The 25959-nt window shown below is 40.4% G+C and overlaps 1 protein-coding gene across 2 annotated transcripts in view; it reads left to right on the top strand.

Annotated features, from left to right (window-relative positions):
- The first annotated feature begins 314 nt into the window (after nucleotides 1–314).
- Nucleotides 315–25959, top strand: part of LACTB (lactamase beta) — a 31822-nt gene continuing 6177 nt past the window's right edge. Inside the window, exons 1-5 of one of the 2 annotated variants that reach the window (XM_050967013.1) lie at nucleotides 919–1207; nucleotides 2684–2750; nucleotides 6527–6717; nucleotides 7093–7450; nucleotides 9882–10047. In XM_050967013.1, the coding sequence (XP_050822970.1) occupies nucleotides 926–1207; nucleotides 2684–2750; nucleotides 6527–6717; nucleotides 7093–7450; nucleotides 9882–10047 (1064 nt within the window). In that variant the 5' untranslated portion in view covers nucleotides 919–925. Of the gene's footprint in view, nucleotides 511–918; nucleotides 1208–2683; nucleotides 2751–6526; nucleotides 6718–7092; nucleotides 7451–9881; nucleotides 10048–25959 lie in introns of those variants that run through there. The other variant, XM_050967014.1, reaches the window with a different exon arrangement.

Here is a 25959-nt window from a genome sequence, read left to right as displayed (position 1 = left end):
GGGCTCAGGGCTGGAGCAGGGGCTTGGGGTGTGGGAGGTGGTGCAGGGTGCAGCTCTGGCCGGGCAGCGCTTACCTCAGGCAGCTCCTGGAAGCGGCCAGCATACCCAGCTCCTAGGTGGCGGGGCCAGGAAGGTGTGTGCACTGCCCGCACTCACAGGCGCAGCCCCTGCAGCTCCCATTGGCTGTGGTTCCTGGCCAATAGGAGCTGTGGAGCTGTTGCTTAGGGTGGCTGCAGCATGTGGAGCACCTGTGGCCTTCCTGTGCCTAGGAGCCGGACACACTGGCCACTTTGGGAGCCGCACGGAGCCTGGGCAGGCAAGGATCCTGCCCCTGCTGTGCTGCACCGCTAACTGGACTTTTAGTGGCCTGGTCAGTGGTGCTGACTGGAGCCACAGGGCCCCTTTTCAACCTGGCTTTTTGGTAAAAAACCGGACGCCTGGCAACCCTAGCCCCGGTGATGGGGCTCGGGCTTCAGACAAGGTTCCCAGGCTCAAGTATCACCCTGAAATGTAAGTACGAGCTTTTCCAGTCTTTTTATTTTATAATTCTATGGGAAACATGAGAAAGTGAGCAATTTTTCAGTACTAGTGGGCTGGGACACGTCTGTATTTTTAGGCTGGATTTTGTAAGCAAGTGGTTTTTGAGTGAGATGAAACCAGACAACCCAGACTCCAGAAAGGCAAAGGGGTACAGCAGTGTGGAAAGTCAGAGAGCCCCTGCCCGGCCCCAGGCTGTGGCAGGGGAGAACGCACAGGCGGGAGGGGAAGGAAAGGAAGGAGGCAAGTGAAGCGAGAGGGAGATGGGCACAGTACCGGGACGAGGTTAGAAGCCAAGTGTCTCCATCCCCGCTCGATGTGCTCGGGGCTTGGCCGGCCGAGCTCTCGGGAGCAGCTGCTCCTGCCTGGCGGCGGCCAGGCTGAAACGATGCACTGCTTGGCGCGGGGGCTGCGCCGAGTCTCGGGCCCCGTCAGGGGCCGGGGACAGCCCCGGCTGCAGCGCTTGGGGAGCTGCCCGTGTCCACCCCGGGGAGCCGGCGCCTGGGGCTGGGGGGTCGGGCTGGGTCTCGCGCTGGGGGTGAAGGTGGCGGCCGGCTGCGAGCAGGAGGGGGCCCCGCGGGGGGAGGCGACGGGAGCGGTGAAGCCGCCGCCCCCCAGGGGCTTCGCCCGGGCCATCGAGAGCAGTAGGGACCTGCTGCAGAGGATTAAGGTGCCGCGGCCTGGGTCCCCCCGTGGGGAGGGCAGGGGCAGGCCCGGCACCCGTGGCTGGGGTTGGGGGGAGAGGAGGAGCGGTGGGCCCCGTGTTTCACAGCCCACAGCTGCAGGTGCTTGTTTTTAAATCGCTTCTTGCTGCTGCCCTTCCTCCCTCCCCCTTCCCCCATCCCCACTGCCTGCTGGCACTGCTGCATGCACCCAGCCCTGGCCCAGTGCTAGGCACTGCACAAAAATCACAAGAAACCTGCTCCTCAGGGGGGAGAGAGAGCTCAGTGGTTTGAGCATTGGCCTGCTAAACCCAGGGTTGTGAGTTCAATCCTTGTGGGAGCCATTTAGGGAACTGGGGTGAAAATCTGGGGATTGGTCCTGCTTTGAGCAGGAGGTTGGACTAGATGACCTCGTGAGGTCCCTTCCAACCCTAATATTCTATGATTCCTTCAGGGCTTTGGTGTGTAAACAGAGCAAGACTGGCACCACATGACATTACCCATCTGGTGGGAATTCAGGTGTCACTTGCAGGGGGAAGACATTTCAGACAAATGTGATTTTGAAGTTGAACATGTCGCTTAAACTACATCATTGAGTGCTCTGTGTGTGTGTGTGTGTGTGTGTGTCTGATCACTTTGAAAAACTTCCTCTGTGTAACCTAATCACTAGTGTTTAGGGTACTGGAGAGGAGAGAGGAACAACCCTATACAGCCAGGGAACTCTTAGGAGTCTGGTCTCTGACTAGTGAAGTATCTCCACAGTCCAGGGAATGTATCTGTACTTTTCTTCTGTGCGGCTTGTGGTGGTGTTTGTTCTGTTCACATCATGATTTTACAGTAAATCACTGAATGTGATCATTGCTTATATGTGAGAACTGTCAGAAGGGTCTGAAAGTGCATTTCAGTTATTGAATATATTTACGGTCAGGAAGGGCTGCCCTTAAAGGGGCTAATTAAACCAGTGCAGGCCTGACATACATTAGTGGTAGAAGTATCTTTCGTAGTGAGTACATGTGAACTCAGGACTATTTGAAGGTCTGGAGGAGAGCACAGAGCCATGTGAACTATGTAAATAGAATGTCATGATTCTGCAAATTTGGAACTGAAGATTCAGGGTATAGTTTAAATTAGACCATCCCAAACTCACTAAAATGATCTGTGTTGACTGTCATGTGATATCACTCACATATTGCATCTTAGTTTGAAAAATGTTATGTTCCCTGTCTGCAGTTGTTGTAGTTAGTATTAAATTAATCTTTAAGCTCATTGGACTCTCATTGTAGCTGTCCAGCACCACAACAGATATCTGCAGCTTTTCAAAGGGGATTTGTACAAATTCAGCCCAACTAGTATTTAAACAAAATAATTTTAATAATTGTGTACTTACTGGGAACACTGCTTATCCTAAATCCCATAAAAGCAGAATGTATGTTTGAATTCTGAAGGAGCAGAACCTTTTAATAACTGGAGTATTTTTGTGACAGGATGAAGTGGGAGCCCCAGGCATAGTAATTGGAGTTTCTGTAGATGGAAAGGAAGTATGGTCAGAAGGTTGGTATACAGGAACTCAGTTGTTCTGCATGTTCTTTAAAATTAACATTTCATTTGGGTTACAAATCTTAAGTAATTATTATTCTTCAGTTTGTGCCAGGTGCTGTCCATTAACTTCACAATCTTAAAAGTACAGGCAGGCCATGACTTTGCGACGTTTGAGTTACGATGGAATGGCACTTACAACATTTGTAAATTGATGTCTCGTTCTGACTTTGACGTTGGTTCTGACTTTATGATGCTTGATCCCGCAGTGTTCCTGTGGGATTCGAGTTATGGCGTTTTCGACTTATGGTGTGAGTCTCGGAAACCAATTATGTCATAAGTCTGAAGACTGCCTGTATTATAAAATCTGCCGTAAAAATTACAGATGACAAGAAATAATAATAGTCCCTGTGGCCTTAAAATGTATAAAATGGGGGAGGGTCCAAGTAAAGGGGAGAATAAAGTATCTCTGTAGAACAGTGTTTCCCAAACTTGGGACACACTTGTGTAGGGAAGGCCCCTGGCAGTCCGAGCCAGTTTGTTAACCTGCCGTGGCCGCAGGTCCGGCCAATCATGGCTCCTAGTGGGAGCTGCTGGAAGTAGTGCGGGCTGAGGGATGTACTGGCCGCCGCTTCCAGCAGCTCCCATTGGCCGGGAGCAGTGATTGGCCGGAGCTGTGGACATGGCAGATAAACAAACTGGCCCAGCCCACCAGGGGCTTTCCCTACACAAGCAGCGTCCCAAGTTTGGGATACACTGCTGTAGAAGATAGTAGTGGTTGTAATTGAAGCACCCTTTTGGGGGATTATTTATAAAGCATGTTGACAAGTGTGGAGGAAAAGGTCAAGACTGCTACTGGGAGGGGAACAAATTTCACGCTCTGAAGGCATTACAGTGTGTGCACAATTGAATGGTGACCTAAAATGGGATACGGTAATTCCTAAGAGGTGAGTGGTGTCAAAAGAAATGCCTCAATATGAGGCTTAAGAAGGTCTTGACTATACACTGGCTCAAAATTCTTGATTTTTAATGAAAGACTTACCAAAGGGAGGTAATGTACTTTAATCTTGCTTGCATAGGTCTAACTTGCATTGTAACTAATTATGAGGAAATTTGCTGTTGTCAGTCATGCTAAGTGATTTTAGTTCTAATAAGTGGTAACTAGCAGTCCACACTTAGCTTGGCACTTAACCTGTTGAGTTAGGCTGAACGTGGCTTAAATTAAGTTTGCTTAATAAAGTCTTTCCCAAACTCTTTCTGCAAACATTTTACAGAAGAACTTTTCCCCCAGTAAGCAGTATGGGAGACTCATGGAAAAGGGTGGATATTGTAATTAAAAAAGAGAATATTTCCTTGTGCTCTTTCCTGATCTACATCTAAGTGAACACCTGCTGTGCACAATTATTCTGCCATACATCCCCCTGCCCCCCTTAAAGTTCTCCTTCACTGCTAGGTGTTATATGGTACTCTTTGAGACAGAACTGTACATCATATTTATGCAGCTGCTGGTGGAAATAAAAAAATTGATATCTACAGTTATTAAATTGATTATGTTTGGCTTTGCTTGAGAAACAACTGTTATTTTACTATTCTGTATTAGACATAATCTTTCTCTGACAATCTACATAATGGTCAGAATAAACTTGAGTGGTTCCAATTCAGTGATATTTCATATACTAGTGGGCTAGTGCTTAAGCTCCCTTTGGGAACATGTTGAGATTTGACAGCTGTAATCCTTCCAATAGTCATAAACTATTTTGCAGGTTATATAGATTGCCCTGGAAAGACATGTCTAGATAGGTCTGAACAGAACTCCAGTGAGGAATTATTTATTGATCTTTATTAACCCTACTTACTTATCTTTCCAAAAATATTTTGATGTTTGTTTCAGGCAACTAAGATAACAGAAACAAACAGTAATGTACTTTGCTAAAGTGCAATTATAGAGTCCCTGAAAGGCTCATTAGCAAGGTTGTAAAAGACTTTTCCATTGTAAGCCTGTTTGTGGCAGAATCTTCAGGTATTCCTTCAAAAAGCTGATTTCCATTTTTCATGTGCCTTTTGTTGCCACAGGAGTGTGTTTTTTGGTGGGGGTTTTTAAATGTGGCATGTGAAAATTATGCCACAAAAAAGAATTCCTCAGATTATGCCTTTCAATTCAGAAGGTTTTGCAGCAGTGTTGTTAAGAGAAACTGTCAGTGCCACAAAAACCCGAGGAGAAGGAGTTTATGCTTCTCTGCTGCTTAAGCAGAATCTTCCTCCTGGAGACATGGAAAGATATTGGTTAGGATAGAACTCTCAGTGCCTACCACAGTTGAGTCCTGCTCCATGATTGGTTTTTCTGGGCACTGTGGTAATACAAATAATAAACAATAGTATCATAAAGGGGTGCAGGTTGTGATAGATTCTTCCCACCCCTTCATCCACAGGGCTGAGGAGAGCACCATTATCTTAAAATAAAGTCAGGAGATTGAAGGGAGAAACATGGAAAATAAAATCTGTGTCTTCTGTAAAAATTCTGCCCAATTCTGCCCAATTTCTTGCCAATGTGATCATAATGATTTAAGACTTGGATGTGCTACTTTTGCAGACAGTTGAATGGGGAGGAGTGCAGCAGCTGCTCTTAGTAGCACAACATAAGCATCTGGGTTTCAGCTTCCTTTAGAGGAGAAGACTTGGGCAATATAGACTGGTCAATCTGATTTCTCCCTTTCATTGTATTTTGGCAAGTTTTACTGCTTTATGATAATCTAATCGCTAGACTGCAGCATGTTAGGGGACTGTGTTCTACTTATATATGGAGACACATATGGCTAATAAAAACTGACCTTTGCCAGTGCGTTGTATCTAAAGATTAGAAATTAACCAATAGTGCACTGCAACATTCCATATACAACTTAACCAGTGTAGCGCAGATTGAAATATAACACTCTGGTGAGCCCACTACTGAACTTGTTGCTGTGGAATTGCACACTACTATGCAGCGGTTCTAAGATGTGTAACAGATATACTGGATAGAGACTACTGAATTTTTCTTCATTTCTGATGTAAGCTCTCTTTAAGTCTATATCTGAAGAGGTTAAAATATTTTTTTAAATCACTGTGTAGTTAAACTTTATTAATTGAGTTAAATGCTGTAAGGTTGTGTGTAAATTTCCTGTTTTTAAATGATCTTATTTTCTCTTTATAGAAGTTACATTGTATTTTTGAAAAGAGTAATTCACAGTAGCTCTTTCAAAGAATTAAAATATGGATTTATGAATGTGGGGCACTTAACTTGATTGACAGTCTAGGTTATGGTTTTTGAGAGTTTTTTCCATTGACTGTTTGCCTTTAAGGATGTATGCAGTATGGGTCCCAGGATATTAGAGAAACCAGGTGGGTGAGGTAATATATTTTATTGGACCAGCTTCTGCTGGTGAGAGAGACATGTTTGTCTGCCCTTAGGATATAATTTTAATTTTTCACTAAGCTGCATTAGTCTTAAGTTTTATGTTATCACTGGTCAGAGTGATTCAGAGGGGCAACGTAGGATGTATTTTTCAAAAAGACACTTAAATGGCCTGACTCTGGTCCCATTGACATCACTGTTGTTGATGTCAATGAGAGCAGGGTTAGGTCAACACTGAGCACTTTTGAAAATAACACGTTTCATGTCTTTGTGTTGCTTAGATGCCAAGTGTTCTGGAGAATTCTAGTAAACTTCTTAAGTTTGTGAACACTGTAAAAGCTCAAAGAATTCTCTCTATATATGTAAAGCCACTAACTGTGACCTTTTATTCTTCCTAAAGGTCTGGGTTATGCTGATGTAGAGAACCGTGTAATCTGTAAACCAGAGACAATCATGCGAATTGCTAGTATTAGCAAGTGCCTTACAATGATGGCTGTTGCTAAACTGTGGGAAGAAGGAAGACTGGATTTAGATGCTCCAGTGCAGAAATATGTTCCTGAGTTTCCAGAAAAAGAATATGAAGGTGAAAAGGTAATGGGACAGCTTGTTCTGTAACCATTGCTGGTTGTCTGAGTTTCATGTCTGTCTCATACCTTCCCTATCCACCTACACGCTTCAGGTGCACACAGCTTTATGTATATGGTGCACCACACATAAGTTAAAAGAAGTAGGGGCAGGAAGCAATACATGCTGCTGGAAAAAGGAATATTGGAAATTTTGGATTTTCAGACTAATATTTAAATATGTTTTTCTAACAGACTTTACAATAGAAAGAATGGCTAGGAATTCTTATTTCTTCATTTATTTCTTAACATACCAAATATATAAATTGCAGAAATAAAAGTGCACCTTCTATAGTATCTTTCGTTAAGCAGGCATGCACTTAATATTCTTCTTTTAAACTAGGTCACCATTACTACAAGATTGTTAGTTTCACATTTAAGTGGAATTCGTCACTATGAGAAAGATATTACAAAAGTAAAGGAACAGAAGGAAAAAGCCAACAAAACTCTTAAACTAATGCAAGATGTAAAAAAATCTAACCAGGAGAAGGAACTGAAAGAAAAAGAAGATAAAGACACTGAAAAAAATGATTTTGCTAAAGCTAAGTCAGAACAGGATGGTGAAGCTAAAGGCCGAAATTTAAAACCTGTCAAGCAAACACAGGAATTTGAACACGAAGAGTATTATTTGAAAGAAAAATTTGAAAATGTGATTGATTCACTGAAAATATTTAAAAATGATCCTTTAGTCTTTAAACCAGGTGAGTTTCTATTCCGTTTGATCAAAAGTTAATATTTTTTAAGTTCTAGATTTTTAGTATACTTCAGATTGTAGTTTGGCTGATGCATTATGTGGGATTGAGACTAAACCAGAAGATTCATTTTCCTGTTATCCAATGAGAGCCTCAAAAGGGAGTGTTCAAGCCATGTTCTAACTACCTGGTCACTTTAAATATGCCCTGCAAAGGATTAAAAAAAAAATTGGGAAACTTACTGAATATAGTTACATTGGTGCAACCCCCTAGTATGTATGCAGTTATAGTGCTCTAAAGGTGCTTATCTCAGTGTAGCTTATTTTTTATAGTTTCAGAAATAAACTGTACTGATTATAAGCACACCTTCTACTAGTGTGACTGCATCCACACTAGGAGTTGCACAGACTTAACTAGCAGTTTGCAGACTGATAAACAGGTAGAAAAATTGCGTATACAGGCCCTCAGATGGAATATAAAGAGTCCTGGAGAGTGGATAGAAATAGATTCAAGTGAGTTCTTTTAAAATAGTTCCATGTACAGCATATGCTGCAAAATTTGTTTATTGAATTACAAAGGTTAAGGTATATCGTAATTTTTTTAGCTGACTCACTGTAACACACACACGGAGACTTTGTAAGATCAGTCAAATTAATCTTTTCCCATAAAGTCTTTTTTCTTAACTGAAGTTTTCTTTGGCTCTCTTGCCTCTTCTTCCTACAACAGCATGAGTTTTTTTAGGGTCGGTAAGCAACCAAACAAGTTGTTTAATCAGTGGATCAAGAACTGGTTAAGAAACAGAAAACAAGGAAAATTAAATATTACATTTTCAGTATTGCAAAAGGTTAACTACAGAGTGCCTCACAAATTCCTACTAGATTTTGTGGTGTTTATTATACATATATTTAAATTATATAAAATGGGGATTGAGTAGTGAGGCAGCAAAATTTGAAGATGATAAAGTTATGTTAGTCAAGACCAGAGAGAACAGTGAGGAACTTCAGAGTCTTAAACAAACTAAGTGAACAGGGAACATGATGGCATATGATAATGCACTGGAGTGAGAAAATAAAACTACTCGTACAACTTATCGGGTTCTAAATTAACTATCAATTCAAGACAGGGACTTCGGCATCATTGTAGATGGCACTGTGAAAACTTTGGCTCAACATGCAGCTGTGGTCAAAAAGGTAAATAAAATGTTAGGTTGCGTGAGGAAAGGGTTGATGAAATTATTATTATTCCTCTATATAGATCAGTGGTGTGGCCTTATCTAGAATACTGTGTGCAGTGGTGATCACCCCATTTCAAAAAGGATATTGCAGAACTAGAGGGATTCAGAGAAGAGCATTAAGAATGATAAAGGGTGTGGGAAAGCTCACATATTAAACAAGATAGAAAAGTTTGGGATTGTTTATTTTAGAAAGAAGATGAATAAGAGAGGACATAAATATAAACAATAACAAACAATATAGGTCGGGTAGATCAGGAACAACTTTGCCCATTTCAAAACACAAGAAAAGGAGTACATTGAATGAAATTTAAATAGCGGGAAATTTAAAACCGATAGAAGGAAATACTTTTTCACACAATGTATAACTAAACCATGGAATTCATTGCTGCAGTCCTTGAGGCCAAGAAGACATCCAATTATTTTTTAATTTTTCTATTTATATGAATAATAAGACTATCCAGGGCTGTCATTAATCTTTTGGAAAGGTTATTAAACCTCATGCTTTCAGGGCTTTGCCAGTCTCTAACAGAGATCAGGAGGAGACCTAACATGGGAGTCAGATTGCTCTACATCTGCCTGCTCTGTGTTTCTTACACATACCTGTGAGTCATGTGGTGTTAGAGACAGGATAGTGGAGTAACTAGACCTCTGTCTGATCCACTATATCAATTCCTATGGTTATGTTCTGGGTCTTTTATTTATTTTTTAATTTTAACATAGATTAAATATCACTTCTTTGGTTGACTGTTCAGTTCCATACATGGCTTTTAATTGCATTTATCAAATTTTTACCTGTCACTGTTGCATACTTAAATCTTATTTATTAGTTTGTCTTCTGGTGAGTACGGGTATTTGAATAGTAGCTATTAAAAAGAACAAAATAAATGCAGGTCTTCCTAATTACATGAGTAGAATTTGGCTGATGCTATATTTCTGTGTAAAGTTAACATAGCAAAGAAAATAATAATTTTTAATTCTGTATGTTTCTGATTACACTGTGGAGAAGCTAATATTGATATAGTGTGGTGCATAAGATGTACTGGGAATAAGTGTGTTCTGACAAAGTTACACACAGATCCATGTGTAAAAACTTTATTTGTTTTATAGGAAACGTCATAGGAAAAGATCACAGAAGAAAACATTAAACTTTTCTTTCAAGCGGTATTTAATAACCTATCTCTTTGTCTCCTTCCATTTTTTTTCAAGGAAGCCAGTTTTTGTATTCGACTTATGGCTTTACCCTTCTGAGTGCTGTGGTGGAGAGAGCTTCAGGATGTAAATTTACAGACTACATGCTGAAAATGTTTCATGACTTGGATATGCTGGCAACTGTCTTGGATGACAATGAATCAATGATATACAATAGAGCAAGGTAAATGAGAATGAAATTGCTCCCTGTATTCCTATGCTGGCAACTACTTGCTCAAGTTCTTCACTCTTCTGGCAAGGGTTAATAGGTGTGTGTTTTTAAAAGCTAATTTAAAGATGAAACAATATCATATGGCTGGAATAATGGTATTATGTAGGGCTGTCAAGCTATTTGAAAAATTAATCGTGATTAATATCATTTGTATAAATATTTTTGGATGTTTTCCACATTTTCAAATACATTGATTTCAATTACAACACAGAATACAAAGTGTACAGTGCTCACTTTATATTTATTTTTTATTATAAATATTTGCACTGTAAAAATAAAAAATAGTATTTTTCAATTCACTTAAAGAGATTGCACTACAGTACTTGTATTGTCATGAAAGTTGAACTTCCAAATGTAGAGTTCTCTACCAAAAAATAACTGCATTCAAAAATAAAACCTTGTAAAACTTTAGAACAGGGATTGGCAACCTTTGGCACGAGGCTCACCAGGGTACGCAGCCTGGCGGGCCGGGCCGGTTTGTTTAACCGCTGCATCTGCAGGTTCGCTCGATTGCAGCTCCCTCTGGCCATGGTTCGCTGTTCCTGGCCAATGGGGGTGGTGGGAAGCGGTGGCCAGCACATCCCTTGGATGGTGAGCCATGGTTGCAGATCCCTGCTTTAGAGCCTACAGGTCCACTCAGTTCTACTTCTTTTTAAGCCAGTTGCTCAGACAAACAAGTTTGTTTACATTTGCAGGAGATAATGCTGCCTGTTTCTTGTTTACAATGTCATCTTAAAGCGAGAACAGGCTTTCGCATGCATGGCACAGTTGTAGCCAGCATTGCAAGATATTTACATACCAAATTCACTAAAGATTCATCTGTCCCTTCATGCTTTGGCCACCATTCCAGAGGACATGCTTCCATGCTGATGACTCTTGTTTTTAAAAAAAAAAAAAATGTTAATTAAATTTATGAATGAACTCCTTGGGGGAGAATTGTATGTCTCCTGCTCAGTGTTTTTCCCGCATTCTGCCATATATTTCATGCTATAGCAGTCTTGGAAGCACATGTTGACCCAGCACATGTTGTTTGTTTTAAGAACATTTTCATTGCAGATTTGACAAAATGTAAAGATGGCACCAATGTGAGATTTCTAATGATAGCTACAGCACTCGACCCAAGGTTTAAGAATCTGAAGTGCCTTCCAATATCTGAGAGGGATGTGGTGTGGGGCATGCTTTCAGATGTCTTAAAAGACAAACACTACAGAACCCAAACCACCAAAAAAGAAAATCAACCTTCTGCTGGTGACATGTGAGTCAGATGATGAAAATGAACATGCGTTGGTCTGTACTGCTTTGGATCGTTATCAAGCAGAACCCATCATCAGCATGGAAGCATGTCCTCTGGAATGGTGGCCAAAGCATGAAGGGGCATACAAATGTTTAGGATATCTAGCATGTAAATACCTTGCAGTGTGGGCTACAAAAGTGCCATGCAAACATCTGGTCTCACTTTTAGGTAACATTGTAAATAATAAGCTGGCAGCATTATCTCCTGCAAATGTAAACAAACTTGTTTCTCTTAGCAGTTGGCTGCACAGGAAGTAGGACTGAGTGGACTTGTAGATTCTAAAGTGTTACATTGTTTTGTTTTTCAGTGCAGTTATGTAACCAAAAAAATCTACATTTGTAAGTTGCGCTTTAAGAACATACGAACGGCTGTACTGGGTCAGACTAAAGGTCCATCCAGACCAGTATCCTGTCTACCGACAGTGGCCAATGCCAGGTGCCCCAGAGGGAGTGAACCTAACAGGCAATGATCAAGTGATCTCTTTCTTGCTGTTCATCACCACCCTTTGACAAACAGAGGCTAGGGACACCATTCCTTACCCATCCTGGCTAATAGCCATTAATAGACTTAACCTGTATGAATTTATCCAGCTCTCTTTTAAACTCTGTTATAGTCCCAGCCTTCACAACTCTTCAGGCAAGGAGTTCCACAAGCTGACTGTGCGCTGTGTGAAGAACTTCCTTCTATTTGTTTTAAACCTGCTGCCCATTAATTTCATTTGGTGGCCCCTAGTTCTTATATTATAGGAATGAGTAAATAACTTTTCTTATTCACTTTCTGCACATCACTCATGATTTTATATACCTCTATCATATCCCCCCTTAGTCTCCTCTTTTCCAAGCTGAAAAGTCCTAGCCTCTTTAATCTCTCCTCATATGGGATCCGTTCCAAACCCTTAATCATTTTAGTTGCCCTTCTCTGAACCTTTTCTAATGCCAGTATATCTTCTTTGAGATGAGGAGACCACAGCTGTATGCAGTATTCATGGATTTATATAAGGGCAATAAGATATTCTCCATCCCCTTTTTAATGAATCCTAAAATCCTGTTTGCTTTTTTGACTGCCGCTGCACACTGCGTGGATTTCTTCAGAGAACTATCCACGATGACTCCGAGATCTTTTTCCTGATTAGTTGTAGCTAAGTTAGCCCCCATCATATTGTATGTATAATTGGGGTTTTTTCTTAATGTGCATTACTGTACATTTATCCACATTAAATTTCCTTTGCTATTTTGTTGCCCAATCACTTAGTTTTGTGAGATCTTTTTGAAGTTCTTCACAGTCTGCTTTGGTCTTAACTACCTTGAGCAGTTTAGTATCATCTGGAAACTTTGCCACCTCACTTTTTACCCCTTTCTCCAGATCATTTATGAATCAGTTGAATAGGATTGGTCCTAGGACTGACCCTTGAGGAACACCGCTAGTTATCACTCTCCATTCTGAAAATTTACCATTTATTCCTACCAGTTCTCAATCCACGAAAGGATCTTCCCTCTTATAACAATTTAATTTACATAAGAGTCTTTGGTGAGGGACCTTGTCAAAGGCTTTCTGGAAATCTAAGTACACTATGTCCACTGGATCCCCCTTGTCTAAATGTTCGTTGACCCCCTTCAAAGAACTCTAATAGATTAGTAAGATATGATGTCCCTTTACAGAAACCATGTTGACTTTTGCCCAACAATTTATGTTCTTCTATGTGTCTGACAATTTTATTCTTTACAATTGTTTCAGCTAATTTTGCCTGGTACTGATGTTAGACTTTCCGGTCTGTAATTGCCAGGATCACCTCTGGAGCCCTTTTTAAATATTGGCGTTAAATTAGCTATCTTCCAGTAATTGGGTACAGAAGCCGATTTAAAGGACAGGTTACAAACCTTAGTTAGTAGTTCTGCAATTTCACATCTGAGTTCTTCCAGAACTCTTGGGTGAATGCCATCTGGTCCTGGTGACTTGTTACTGTTAAATTTATCAATTCATTCCAAAACCTCCTCTAATGACATTCAATCTGTGACAATTCCTCAGATTTGTCACCTACAAAAGCCGGCTCAGGTTTGGGAATCTCCCTAACATCCTCAGCCATGAAGACTGAAGCAAAGAATTCATTTGGTTTCTCCGCAATGACTTTATCGTCTTTTAGTGCTCCTTTTGTATCTCAATTGTCCAGGGGCCCCGCTGGTTGTTTAGCAGGTTTCCTGCTTCTAATATACTTAAAAAAAATTTGTTATTACCTTTGGAGTTTTTGGCTAGCTGTTCTTCAAACTCCTTTTTGGCTTTTCTTATTACATTTTTACACTTAATTTGGCTGTGTTTTTATGCTCCTTTCTATTTACCTCACTAGGATTTGACTTCTACTTTTTAAAAGATGCCTTTTTATCTCCCACTGCTGCTTTTATATGGTGGTTAAGCCATGGTGGCTTTTTTTAGTTCTTTTACTGTGTTTTTTAATTTGGGGTATACATTTAAGTTGGGCCTCTATTATGGTGTCTTTGAGAAGTGTCTATGCAGCTTGCAGGGATTTCACTCTAGTTACTGTACCTTTTTAATTTCTGTTTAACTAACCCCCCCTCATTTTTGCGTAGTTCGCCTTTCTGAAGTTAAATGCCACAGTGTTGGGCTGTTGAGGTGTTCTTCCCACCACAGGAATGTTAAAAGTTATTATATTACGGTCACTATTTCCAGGTGGTCCTGTTATAGTTACCTCTCGGACCAGATCCTGCGGTCCACTCAGGACTAAATTGAGAATTGCCTCTCCCGTTGTGGGTTCCCATACCAGCTGCTTCAAGAAGCAGTCATTTAAACTATCGAGAAATTTTGTTTCTGGATTTCATCCTGAGGTGACATGTTCCCAGTCAATATGGGGATAATTGAAATCCCCCACTATTATCGAGTTCTTTTATTTTGATAGCCTCTCTAATTTCCCTTAGCATTTCATTGCCACTATCACTGTCCTGTCATGACAGAAATTGCACTATTGTACTTGTATGAGGTGAATTGAAAAATACTATTTCTTTTATCATTTTTACAGTGCAAATATTTAATAAAAATAATAGAAAGTGAGCACTGCACACTTTGTATTCTGTGTTGTAATTGAAATCAATATATTTCAAAATGTAGAAAAAATAAAAAATATTTAAGAAACTTAAATTGGTATACTGTTTAACAGTGCAATTAAAACTGCAATTAATTTTTCATTGCGATTTAATTTTTTTGAGTTAATCACGTGAGTTAACTGTGATTAATCGCAGTCCTAGTATTATTATATTGATTCCATGAGTTCAAAATTATTTTCAGGTCCTAATGTTTAAGGATTGATCACACTTGTTTCCTATTGTGAGAGCATATATTTTAAGAAGGGAGAGGTAGGAATTCTGAAATTCACATTTGCTTAGTTCAGTTGGGTGAGGAAGTGAAGGGAAAATAAGGATATAATAACCCCCAAAATACTACTACAATTATTTCTATAATAAGAGTAGAAACAATAAAATCTTGTTGTAGTGGAGATAGTTGCATCAATTTCTTTAATCCATTCATTTTAATTGTTCTCCAAAAATGTACGTTATCAGATTTCTTAAATGAAAAAAGATGAGATTCATTTGAAATCTTTTTTAATCTGCCTATGTCACTTAAACCTACATATCATAAAGAATGATTTCAAGTTCTTTATCAAGCTTCAATTATATTCACTGAGAGAGTTTGTTGTAATGAAAATAACTTTTAAATTTCTTTTTAGACTCAAAATCCATTATAGTTGATAAAATACTTATGGACTTAAAGTATAGCGTCTGAGTTTACAAAATCTTTAATTAAAGTATTGCTTAAACTGCAAAAAAAAAAAAATAATTGAGGGGTTTAATTGTAAAGTATGTAGACACCACAATGTGCTTCTGAAATTACCTAAAAAATGTTTCATGGAACAGTAATAGTTTTAATCTTCCTGTAACAGTCCACAGTTATTTATAAATTAGACTCTTTAAGTGCCAATGACAGCACCAGAACACTTATAAATATTTGTATCTAAAAGAGCCTTTTAATAGCTTGCCATTTTGGCAGCTTTTAAAAACATAAAGGAGGAATTTGTATATGAGTTTGTATTTAATGGGTTAGAGTCATTCTTGCTGCTTCACTCACCAATCTATTTTACTGAGTTACCTAGCCACGAAAATCACCCACAAGCACTGAACTTGAGGTTTGTTGACTCAGCCATTAAATTTTGGTATGGGAAGAGGATTCTAACTGAATATCATGAACAGATTATGGAAAAACCTCATGGGTATCTGAGTTTGATATGCAGCTTTCAGACTTCCTGTGTTGGAAAAAATACTTTGTATTCTTAATGAAGAATGGTTATCCAAATAAACCTTTTTTTAACTCTAAAGCAGTGGAAATGTAATTCAAGTTCGAGATGTATAGAAGTTTGTTACGTCCTAAATTCAAATGTGTATAATGGACTAGTGTGTTGGTACTACTGCTTCAGACATTAGAGGGTTTTTTTTTTTTTAATTTAAAATATTTTGATCTGAATTTTGCAGCCCTTTTACAAATGCATAGTAGAGCAAGTTGCAGACAATGATTATATAATATAGATAATAACCATAATTACATCACCAGCTGGTGGTAGTATGTGTAGCTAGAATGCTTATGTATGTGGCAACGCTCCTATTGCTCAATTTAGGAAAATGTAATTTTCTTAATGTATTTCATTGCTTTGATAGAGAAGGAGAAAATAATCTGTTAAGAAAATTGGTCACACTGCATGGCCAATTTATCTGTTCTTGGGAAACCCACTTATTTCACTTGCTTACGTAACTTTCATCAGGTCTCAAGGTGTAGCAAAATATAAAGCAAGTTTTCTCCTAAAACATGTGCTTGGCTAAGCTTCAATATAGTAGTGGCAAATTAACTGTAACTCAGTGAGCCGCTGCTATCATGAACGTAGTCATAATGGGCTGATCTTGCCAGTTGCTGAGCATGCTGCAACTCCAGCTGAGCACTTTGAGGGTAGCAGGTTGGTTAGATCAACTGGCAAGATCAGGCCCTCGGTTTTAGTGTATTTTTTGGGCTGCTAGCAGGGTGACCAGCTGTCCCGATTTTATAGGGACAGTCCAGATTTTGCGGACTTTTTATTATATAGGCACCTATTACCCCCACCCCCTGTCCCCATTTTCACACTTGCCCTCTGGTCACCCTAGCTGCTAGTGATGAGACTTTAGTTTTTGAGCTGACAAAACATAAGGTAACAGTGTGCATATCTAGTATTGTGGGGAAGGGTGGGTGAATGCAAGCCTTAGCCAGCCATCTCTTCTTTTCCACCCTGGGTAATTTTACATGTAGATACGTTTTGCTTCTGATCAGTACCACTCTGGCTGTATTCTAAAGTTAAACCAGGATTTTTCCAATCTCTTTATTCTGCTGATGTCTTTATAAGAAAGCTTTTCTTCTTAGTAGCCTAGCTCCCTTCTCAATACCCCAAGGCCCTATTATTATTGACTTTCAAAATATTTCATTCTGCAGACCACTAGACAGGGCTTTGCAGGGTAAAGTATAAGAAGTACTAAGCTAAATAAAACCACAGAGGCTATAATATACCCTTGTAATGTAATGGAAATGCTAGTCAACTTACAAGCCTCTATTTTTACTTAGAGAGTGGGGATTTTATGCTAAAATGTGGGTTCCATTTTTCCACTTAAATTGTGAAATAATTATTTGCTGCTTCTCCTTTGATTTGTTCTTTCTTGGCCCATGTATTCCCTGCTTTGCTGGAAACTACTTCATCTGCACAACTATTTTCGCTTCCAAGTTTTCACGTTCAGCTATTCAAAGTGAAAGTTAATTAATTTGAAATGTCTTCCTAAACTTTTTTCTCTTCCTTTCCTTCCCTTCCACTTTTTCTTGTCCCTTTTTTATTTCATTTTAGTAACTTTATTATTTTATCTTTGTGTCAGTTTCTAGTTCCTGTGTTTTCATAATCTTTTTCCTGGCTGGCTGGTTACTTAAGTCTTTTTTTTTCTAAATGGGAATGTTCTTACAGTTTTCTCTGAATACTGTCTGGGTGCCTCAGTTTTGTCTGTGCATTTCTTAAGTATCTAGGTGGTGGGATAAGGGTGTGTGATTGATGTAGAGCCCTAGAGGGCCAGTGTTATGATGTCTGCACAGAGAATGGGCAACACCCTGACTCCAGACAACTGATGGCTTGGGCTCCTCCCGTGCAAGTGCCAACTGAAGGTGTTGGAGAACAAAGAGATCAGGTGTCTCCTGGCCCGGAAAGAGACAAAGATCAGAAGAGGGGCTGGAGGGGGTTTTCAGTTTGGAGCTGATTGGGGAAATGGAGGGATGCCTGGGACCGGCATCTGGGCTCCCTACCTGGCAAGATGGACCTGACTGAGGGGTCCTGGTTTCTGTACCTACAAGCTCTGTTTTGGACTGTATTCCTGTCGTCTGCTAAACCTTCTGTTTTCCTGGCTGGCTGAGGGTCATGGTGAATTGCAGGAAGTGGGGCGTGCAGGGCCCTGACTCCCCCACATTCCGTGAGACAGTTTTGAAAGTGATCTCACCAGTAGCGAGTCAGTTTGGTGAGCAGGCAAGATCAGCTCTGCCCTGGCTTGTTTTCTGTTATTTAGAAACCAAGACTATTTCACTGAGTACTGAAACAGAAGGCAGAGTTAATTCATGTAAAACTGCGAAGCCGCTGTAGTAATTAAATTGCCTATGCATGTCCGCACTATAGTCTTTGTGTCAGTGGTGTGCATCCTCACTTGCAGCACTTACATCGATGCAGGCAGCAGTGAATCCTGGGCAGGCATCCTACTGTGCAACTCACCACTATCGAGCTCAGGGTGTTTTGGGAAGGGTTTGCAACGCCTCAGGGGGCAAACAAGTCATACAGGGGTGACTGGGAACGTGGTTTTAACATCCCATGATGCAGTTTTCTCCATCCTGTTATTTTATCTACATCCCATAACATTTTATGCTGTTTTTCAAAAGCTGTGCAAATCTGTGTCTCTGCCATCTCTGTGAGAAGCATGGATCCTGCACAGCTTTGCAGTATTGTGATGGGCATTGTGAACACAATGCACCTGACCCTGCAGTAGCAGAGCCATAAGGGAAGATGACGATTCTGCGCAGGCTGGCTTGGTGTGCGCCATGGAAAGAAACAATTCAAGATGGTTGTTGGCAGTTGCAGAGCAACTGCAGATGGTGTAGCAGCAGTCTGGGCCCGAGAAACAAGCACTAACTGATGGGATCGCATAGTTATGCAGGTATTGGATGATGAGCAGTGGCTGCAGAACTTTCGGATGCACAAGGCCACATTTCTGGAACTGTGTGTGGAGCTTGCTCAAGCCCTCTGGTGCAGCGACACCAAAATGAGAGCTGCACTAACAGTGAAGAAGCGAGTGACCATTACTGTGTGGAAGCTTGCAATGCCAGATTGCTACCGATCAATTGGGAATCAATTTGGAGTTGAGAAATCCACTGTGGGGGTTGCTGTGATGCACGTGTGCAGGGTCGTTAATCACATCCTGCTACGAAGGACTGTGATTCTGGGCAATGTGCAGGACATAGTGGATGGTTTTGCAGCATTGGAGTTCCTGAACTGCAGTGGCAGGGATGGGCGGCATGCATATCCCTATTTTGGAAGCAGGCCATCTTGCCACAGAGTACATCAATTGAAAGGGCTACTTTTCTGTGATATTGCAAGTGCTAGTGGATCATTGGGTGCATTTTACCACCATTAATACGGGATGGTAAGGGACGGTGGATTACGCACGCATCTTTAAGAACACAGGTCTATTCAGAAAGCTGCAAGCAGAGACTTTCTTTCCAAACCAAAGGATTACCACTGGGGATGTTGAAATGTCAGTAGTGATCTTGGGAGACCCAGCATTCTCCATAGTCCCATGGTTTATGAAGTCGTACATTGGACACTTTGACAGCAACAAGGAGCACTTCAACCACAGGCTCAGCAGGTGCAGAATGACAGCTGAATGTGCCTTTGGATGCTTGAAAGGCTGCTGGCACTGTCTACTCACGAGATTAGACCTCAGTGAAAAAAGTATCCCAATGGTTATAGCTGCCTGTTGTGTGCTTCATAATATCTGTGAGGCAAAGTGGGAGAAGTTTCCACTGGAGTAAAGGTGGAATGGCTGGCTGCTGATTTTTGAGCAGCCAGGTACCAGGGCTATAAGAAGAGCTCAGTGGGGAGCTTTGCGGCTAAGGGAAGATTTGAAAGACCTAAGATGAGTGCCCAGTCTTAGGCTCCTTTTTTAACCTTTCATAAACTGAAATAAATATTGTTGAGGGAGAGGATAAATGTAATTGGGGTATTCTGTTTGTCCCAGGGACTGTTTAACGCTAGACAAAATTCAGGGCCCCTTGTTGAAATTATCCTTGGAAGCTAAACTATGAAGTGTAGTGATAGCTCTCAAACTATAAAACACTGCCACCCTGTGGCTTATTTCATGATATTTATGATCTAATTCAATAGCACTGAAGTAAACTGCAAAACCTCTGCGAGGTATTATCACCATTGTAGATAGGGAAAGTTAGAGTAGTTAAGTGCCATAATAAGTCTGTGGCAAAGCTGAAATCAGTTCTTAGTTCATTTTTTTAGATAGTTACCCTACATCTCTCATATATTTTGTAAAATAATCCAATTAAATATTTGAGTTATTTATGTTATTGAGACAATTCAACAGTGGCTCTTTTCCATTGTTGCTGATAGATCATCCCAGTTTGCAGTTCTCAGTGGTGATTTCCAAAGTCGTCATCTTGTGACAGTTTTTGCAAGATCATTGCATGTCTTAAGAAATGGTTCTGGAATACCTCCTTTTTACAGATGGCCTACAGTGGAATGAACAAAGTCCCAGTACCTTGATAAGGTGGCACTAGGAGAAACAGCATGAAATGAAGAAAGGAGAAACTTGGGCTGAATGGTAAACATTCAGACAGTTACACTAATAAGTAGGCAAACTGATTTATTCATGTCTGAATATCAGTGACATCATAGCAGAATTACTTTAAGCTGGGGTAGTCAATTATTTTTTGTCAAGGTCCAGATTTCTTGATCAAGGTATAGTCAAGGTCCAGGCTCCAGAGAAAATAACAATAATAAAGATGGTAAGTAAACAAAAAGATTTCAGGATCTATTCAAAAGTGTTTGGCAGTTAGGGTAGCCAGTTTTGGTTGGATATATTCCTGGAGATTTCATCACATGACAATTTTTAATTAAAGATTAATCTTTAATTCCTGGAGATTCCAGGCCAATCCTGGAGGACTGGCAACCCTACCGGCAGTCCACGTATTGACTACTCCTGCCTTAAGCCTTCATGATCCAGCACTAATTTTGAGCACTCAGTAGCTGACCTTTCCGTGATCAGCCACAAACCATCCACCATTTCCTCACTGGTTGCCCTGTGCTATGATGACCCTCCACCATTCCTCCCTTAATTTTTTCTCAAGGTTATTTCCATCTCGGTCCTTAATGAGACCAAAGTGCATAAGATTGCATGTTAATTTCCAACATCAGGGTCTACTTCTAACTTCGGCATTCATCTTTTTTCCCATCCAGGAGATATACAAAAGGCTTTCCCAGCACCACATTTTAAAAGCGTTTATTTTCTTCCTGTCAGCAACATTAACTTTCCATGATTCACATCTATAAATCGCTATGGAAGAAATTAAGTTTTTCACTAGTCACACCTTTGTACATTTCAAGATGCCACAATTTTTCCATACTTTCTTGAGAGGCCATAGCTGAGCAAGTGATCCCTTGTTGTCTTCTGATTTCTTTGGAACAGCCTCGTTGGTTGGTGTCATGAACATACAGCTAAGAGTAGCGTAAAATCCCTCCTTTACCTGTAAAGGGTTGAGAAGCTCAAATAACGTGTTTGGCACCTGACCAAAAGGACCAATAAGGGGAGAAGATACTTTCAAATCTGTGGGGAAAGGTTTTTGCTTTGTGCTCTGTGTGTTGTTCTCTCTGACACAAAGAGAGAGACCAAGCAAGTAATCCAGCTCCTATTGAAATGATGCATCTAATATTATAGAAATAGTAAGTAATAGCATGGAAATGCATTAGATTATCTTTTGTTTTAGCCTGTGAATTTTCCCTATGCTAAGAGGGAGATTTATTCCTGTTTCTTTGTAACTTTAAAGTTTTGCCTAGAGGGGAATCCTCTGTGTTTTAAATCTTATCACTCTGCAAAATTACCTTCAATCCTGATTTTACAGAGGTGCTGCTTTTACTTTTTTCTTTATAATAAAATTCTGTTTTTAAGAATCTGATTGGATTTTTAGTGTCCTAAAAACCCAGGGGTCTGGTCTGTGCTCACCTTGGTTACCTATATGGTTGGTATATTATTCTCAAGCCTCCCCAGGAAAGGGGCTTGGGGGGATATTTTGGGGAAACAGGAGAAGTGGTCATTTTCCTGAATCTTTATCTAACTCTCTTGTTGGTGGCAGCGATACCATTCCAGGGCAAGGAATTTGTGCCTTGGGGAACTTTTTAACCTAAGCTGATGAAATATAAGCTTAGGGGTCTTTCATGTAGGTCCCCCACATCTGTACCCCAGAGTTCAGAGTGGGGAGAGAATCCTGACAGTTGAATATATATGATCTCAGTTAATTAAATTAATCTACTTCCACTATAGCTTTTTGATAATCAAGATGTCTACTTGCGTCCTGTTTTTCTTAGTCATCATGTCAATGTACATAATTTTGTTGCATTCAGGAATAGTCCGTATTCCTTACTAATTCTTTTTACATTTATTGCATTGCATTGGTGATTGTAGCAAAGAGTATCATACCATCAGTATATGTGAGGTTGGTTAAGAGGTGTCTTTTGTAATTTTAATTTTGTGTTTGAGGCTAGCAGCTGATAATCTGACCGCACTCAGTGTTGCTGTATCATTAAACAGCTGATTTAGTTCTTTGTTTTATCAGATGACCTCCATGTGTACAAACATCTAGGATGCTGGATGAAGATAATTTTTTGTAATGACCAGATGATTAGAGCAGTGGTTCTCAACCAGGGGTACATGTACCCCTGGGGGCACTCAGAGGTCTTCCAGAGGGTACATCAGTTCATCTAGATACTTGCCTAGTTTTACAACAGGCTACATAAAAAACACTAGCGAAGTCCGTACGAACTAAAATCATTGGTTTATACTGCTCAGTACACTACACCTCTACCCCGATATAACGTGACCCGATATAATATGAATTCGAATATAACGTGGTAATGCAGTGCTCTGGAGGGCAGGGCTGTGCACTCTGGCAGATCAAAGCAAGTTCGATATGATGCGGTTTCACCTATAATGTGATAAGATTTTTTTGGCTCCCGAGGACAGCGTTATATCGGGGTAGAGGTGTATATGCTGAAATATAAGTACAATATTTGTATTCCAATTGATTTATTTGATAATTTTATGGTAAAAATGAGAAAATAAGCAATTTTTCAGTAATAGTGTGCTGTGACACATCTGTATTTTTATGTCAGAGTTTGTACGTTTTTAAGTGAGGTGTAACTTGGGCGTACACAAGACAAATCAGACTCTTCAGAGGGGTACAGTTGTTTTGGACAGGTTGTGAACCATTGGATTAAAGCAGCAGAATTCAGCTAAATGTCTTCCTTTCTCACTTTGTGAACCCAGACCATTGTTTTCCATTACTTCTTTGAGAGCCTACAGCTCCATTGCTCACATTCAAGTCCCTAGTTACAAGGGTGATATCTTTATTTGATGTTTTAGTGAGTGTTGAGTCCTTTATGGAATTCATTAATCACATTGTCATCAACTTGTGTAGGGGTGTAAACTAGTTTGATGGAAAGACTGACTGGCTTTGCTCAAAGACAAATTTTAATGATTCTTTCACTGAGTGGATTATATCCAAGCACACACTTGGATGTTTCCTTGGATGAGATTAATGTGACCCCATTTTCTCTCATTTTCTTGGATCCTGAGTAGTCCACTGCGTATCCATCCATCGTCATTAAGTGATCCTTACCCTTCCAACATAGCTTTGCGATTCCACATATTCCATCTTGCATCATTCCAGTTCTTTCATCACAATGGAGAGGTTCCCTTCATACATACTCTCACATTCTGTGTTCCTACTCTGATTCATTTATGAAAGTTCAGATCATTCATTTTCTTTGGTGCAGACATCAGACACAGTATTTCCCAGGGAAATTGGTGCAGCACCATCACAAGTACAGCCTGTACTCTTAGTGGCCGGAGCCTCCTCCCCAGTATTATTTGTTGTGCCTTCTGGCCTGGAGTGTGTGTCTCACCTGTCCAGCGTTACATGTGGATTGCTTTGGCTTTGTTCTGCAGTAATACTTCTTACTGGAGAAAGTACAGAAGATTTCCTGTTGCTTTCCTCTGGTTTGTGGCTGCTGTTGGTTAAACCAGTTAAGACAACTACATTAGGCTGTAGAATAGTCTCCCAAAGTAACTTGTAGGAACCCTATCACCTGAAACACTTAAAGCTAGGCAAAATGGTAGTTAACATGGTCTGAGGAGCAGTCATGCACTGGCAAGGGAGATGCACTGGATAACCTAATGATTTTCTCGCATCCTTTATTTCTCTGAGGGAAGTCTACACTACAAGCATTATAGTGGCACAGCGGTAGCACTGCCACTGTTCCATTCTAGAGCTGTAGTGTAGACACTTGGTACAGCAGTCGAAGGGTTTTTTCCGTCGCTGTAGTAAATCCACCCCCTCAAGAGGTGGTTGCTTGGTCAGTGGAATAATTCTTCTATCAACCTTGCAGTGTCTACACTGGGGCATAGGTCAGTTTAACTGTGTCTCTTAGGGGTGTGAATTTTTTACATCCCTGATGGACATAGCTCCTAAGTTTTAGGTGTAGGTCATCTAATTCTTTGATCTTAGCAGTATGCTCTGAATAGTCCTATAATGAGGCTGAAAAACAGCAGCAGATTGAACAACTAATAATTACTTTTTTTTTGGTTCTCTGCCTCCTGAATTTGTGTCACAGTGCCCTTTCCCATTGTTCTTTAGTTTTGCAATACATCATCTTTTTATATGTAATTTTTTTTCCTTCTGCTGTAAAAGTAACTTGTCAGAGCCATATCATACAGTTTAAAAAAGTCTGTATGTGATCCCCTCTGCTGGTGCTGTGGTAGTATTAACATGACAAGAATTGTATATGGTGTTGTAGCTGTATCAGTTCCAGATAAAAAGATACTACCTCATCCACCTTGTCTGTCTCAAGAATTGAGCATTCTGGGGTGTTATATCAACCAGAGCTGGCCCAATACTATGGGGAGAAACCTCAAGGACCTTAAAAAGAGAAGAAACCAGATTGGAGTGTTCAGATGGGACGAGGGGCCCGCTTTTCAAACCATTCTTGTACTGATCAGTGGGGACAATCAGTACAACCTGCTAAAAATTAGGAGTTCAGTTCAATCCATTTGCACAAAACCTGTAAAACTCATTGTGGACGCTTGTATTGCCGGAGGTGGCCACTGGACATTTTGGTCTGTGTGTTCTCGTGGATGAGTTCAGACTCTAGTCTCAGTCCTAGGGGTCTGAATGTGAAGGAGGTCACATTCAGATCTGCTCCCACATGCTCATTTTGGGGGATGTTTTGTCACATTGTATGAGGTTGTCTGGTCTGTGATCTTCAGGCAGGAAAATCTTGTGACATTCTCGAAAACAGCTTTTCTCCGCTCTGTTTTGCTTTTTCCAGCATGCTAGAAAATGACTGCTTGTCTAATAGGTTAATTTCCTTCTCTGTTGCAACTTGTATGGATAAGAGGTCACGTAAGGAAAAACAGCTAAGCTGTTGCCCCAAATTTGGGGTGCGTACCCCAGATTTTGATCAAGCTAATTTGCAACCTTATTGTGTGCATTCAGCCACCGTGAATTAGTAAAATAAAACACCACATAGTTGAGGATTAATTTGAACAAGTAGGACTTCTGGAGGCAAGGTCAAAACTAGCTGTAGGCTTGCAGTGTCTGCTAATCAGAACGGGAGGAGGGGAGAAAAGAGTCAACAAATTGAGACTGAAAGACAGTAAGTGGATGGCGATCTTGAGTTTGGGCACCTTTCGTATAGAAGCTTATATGACTAAGATTGTTAGCAGTGTTTGTGGATGAGTAGTTTATTGAAGTCAGGAGAGGTGATGACCCAGTAGGGGTCACTATGGGCTGTGTGTTTTGTAAAAGTTAGTTATAAAAAGACTAAATAATAGTGTACTTTGGAGCAGTCCTCTGAAGCTATCCTGAGACACTTTCCTGATACCATACTCCTTGGCGGAGAAGCGACCAGCCATTGCAGATGTCTAGTTAATTACTCAATACCATCTCAGACTGTAGGTAATTATATGGGATGTTCTAAACCTATTGCTTATGTCTGTGTGTGCTTTATCCTAATAAATTATAGCTTTAGATAAGAGCATGCTTATTTGTATTAGTCTTTCATCAGCCAGAAGCACTGTGTTCCCATTGATTTATTTCTGACACCGCCTGGAGTGAAACAGTTAAGTTACCACTGCTTTGGGTTCTGAAAACCCTGGGTAACAGAGTAACGTTTACTCACAGGACTA

Source organism: Gopherus flavomarginatus, chromosome 9 (genome assembly GCF_025201925.1).
Source record: "Gopherus flavomarginatus isolate rGopFla2 chromosome 9, rGopFla2.mat.asm, whole genome shotgun sequence".
NCBI lineage: Eukaryota > Metazoa > Chordata > Testudines > Testudinidae > Gopherus > Gopherus flavomarginatus.
The sequence above is the reverse complement of the archived record's forward strand: the minus strand, read 5'-3'. Positions and strand labels throughout refer to the sequence as shown.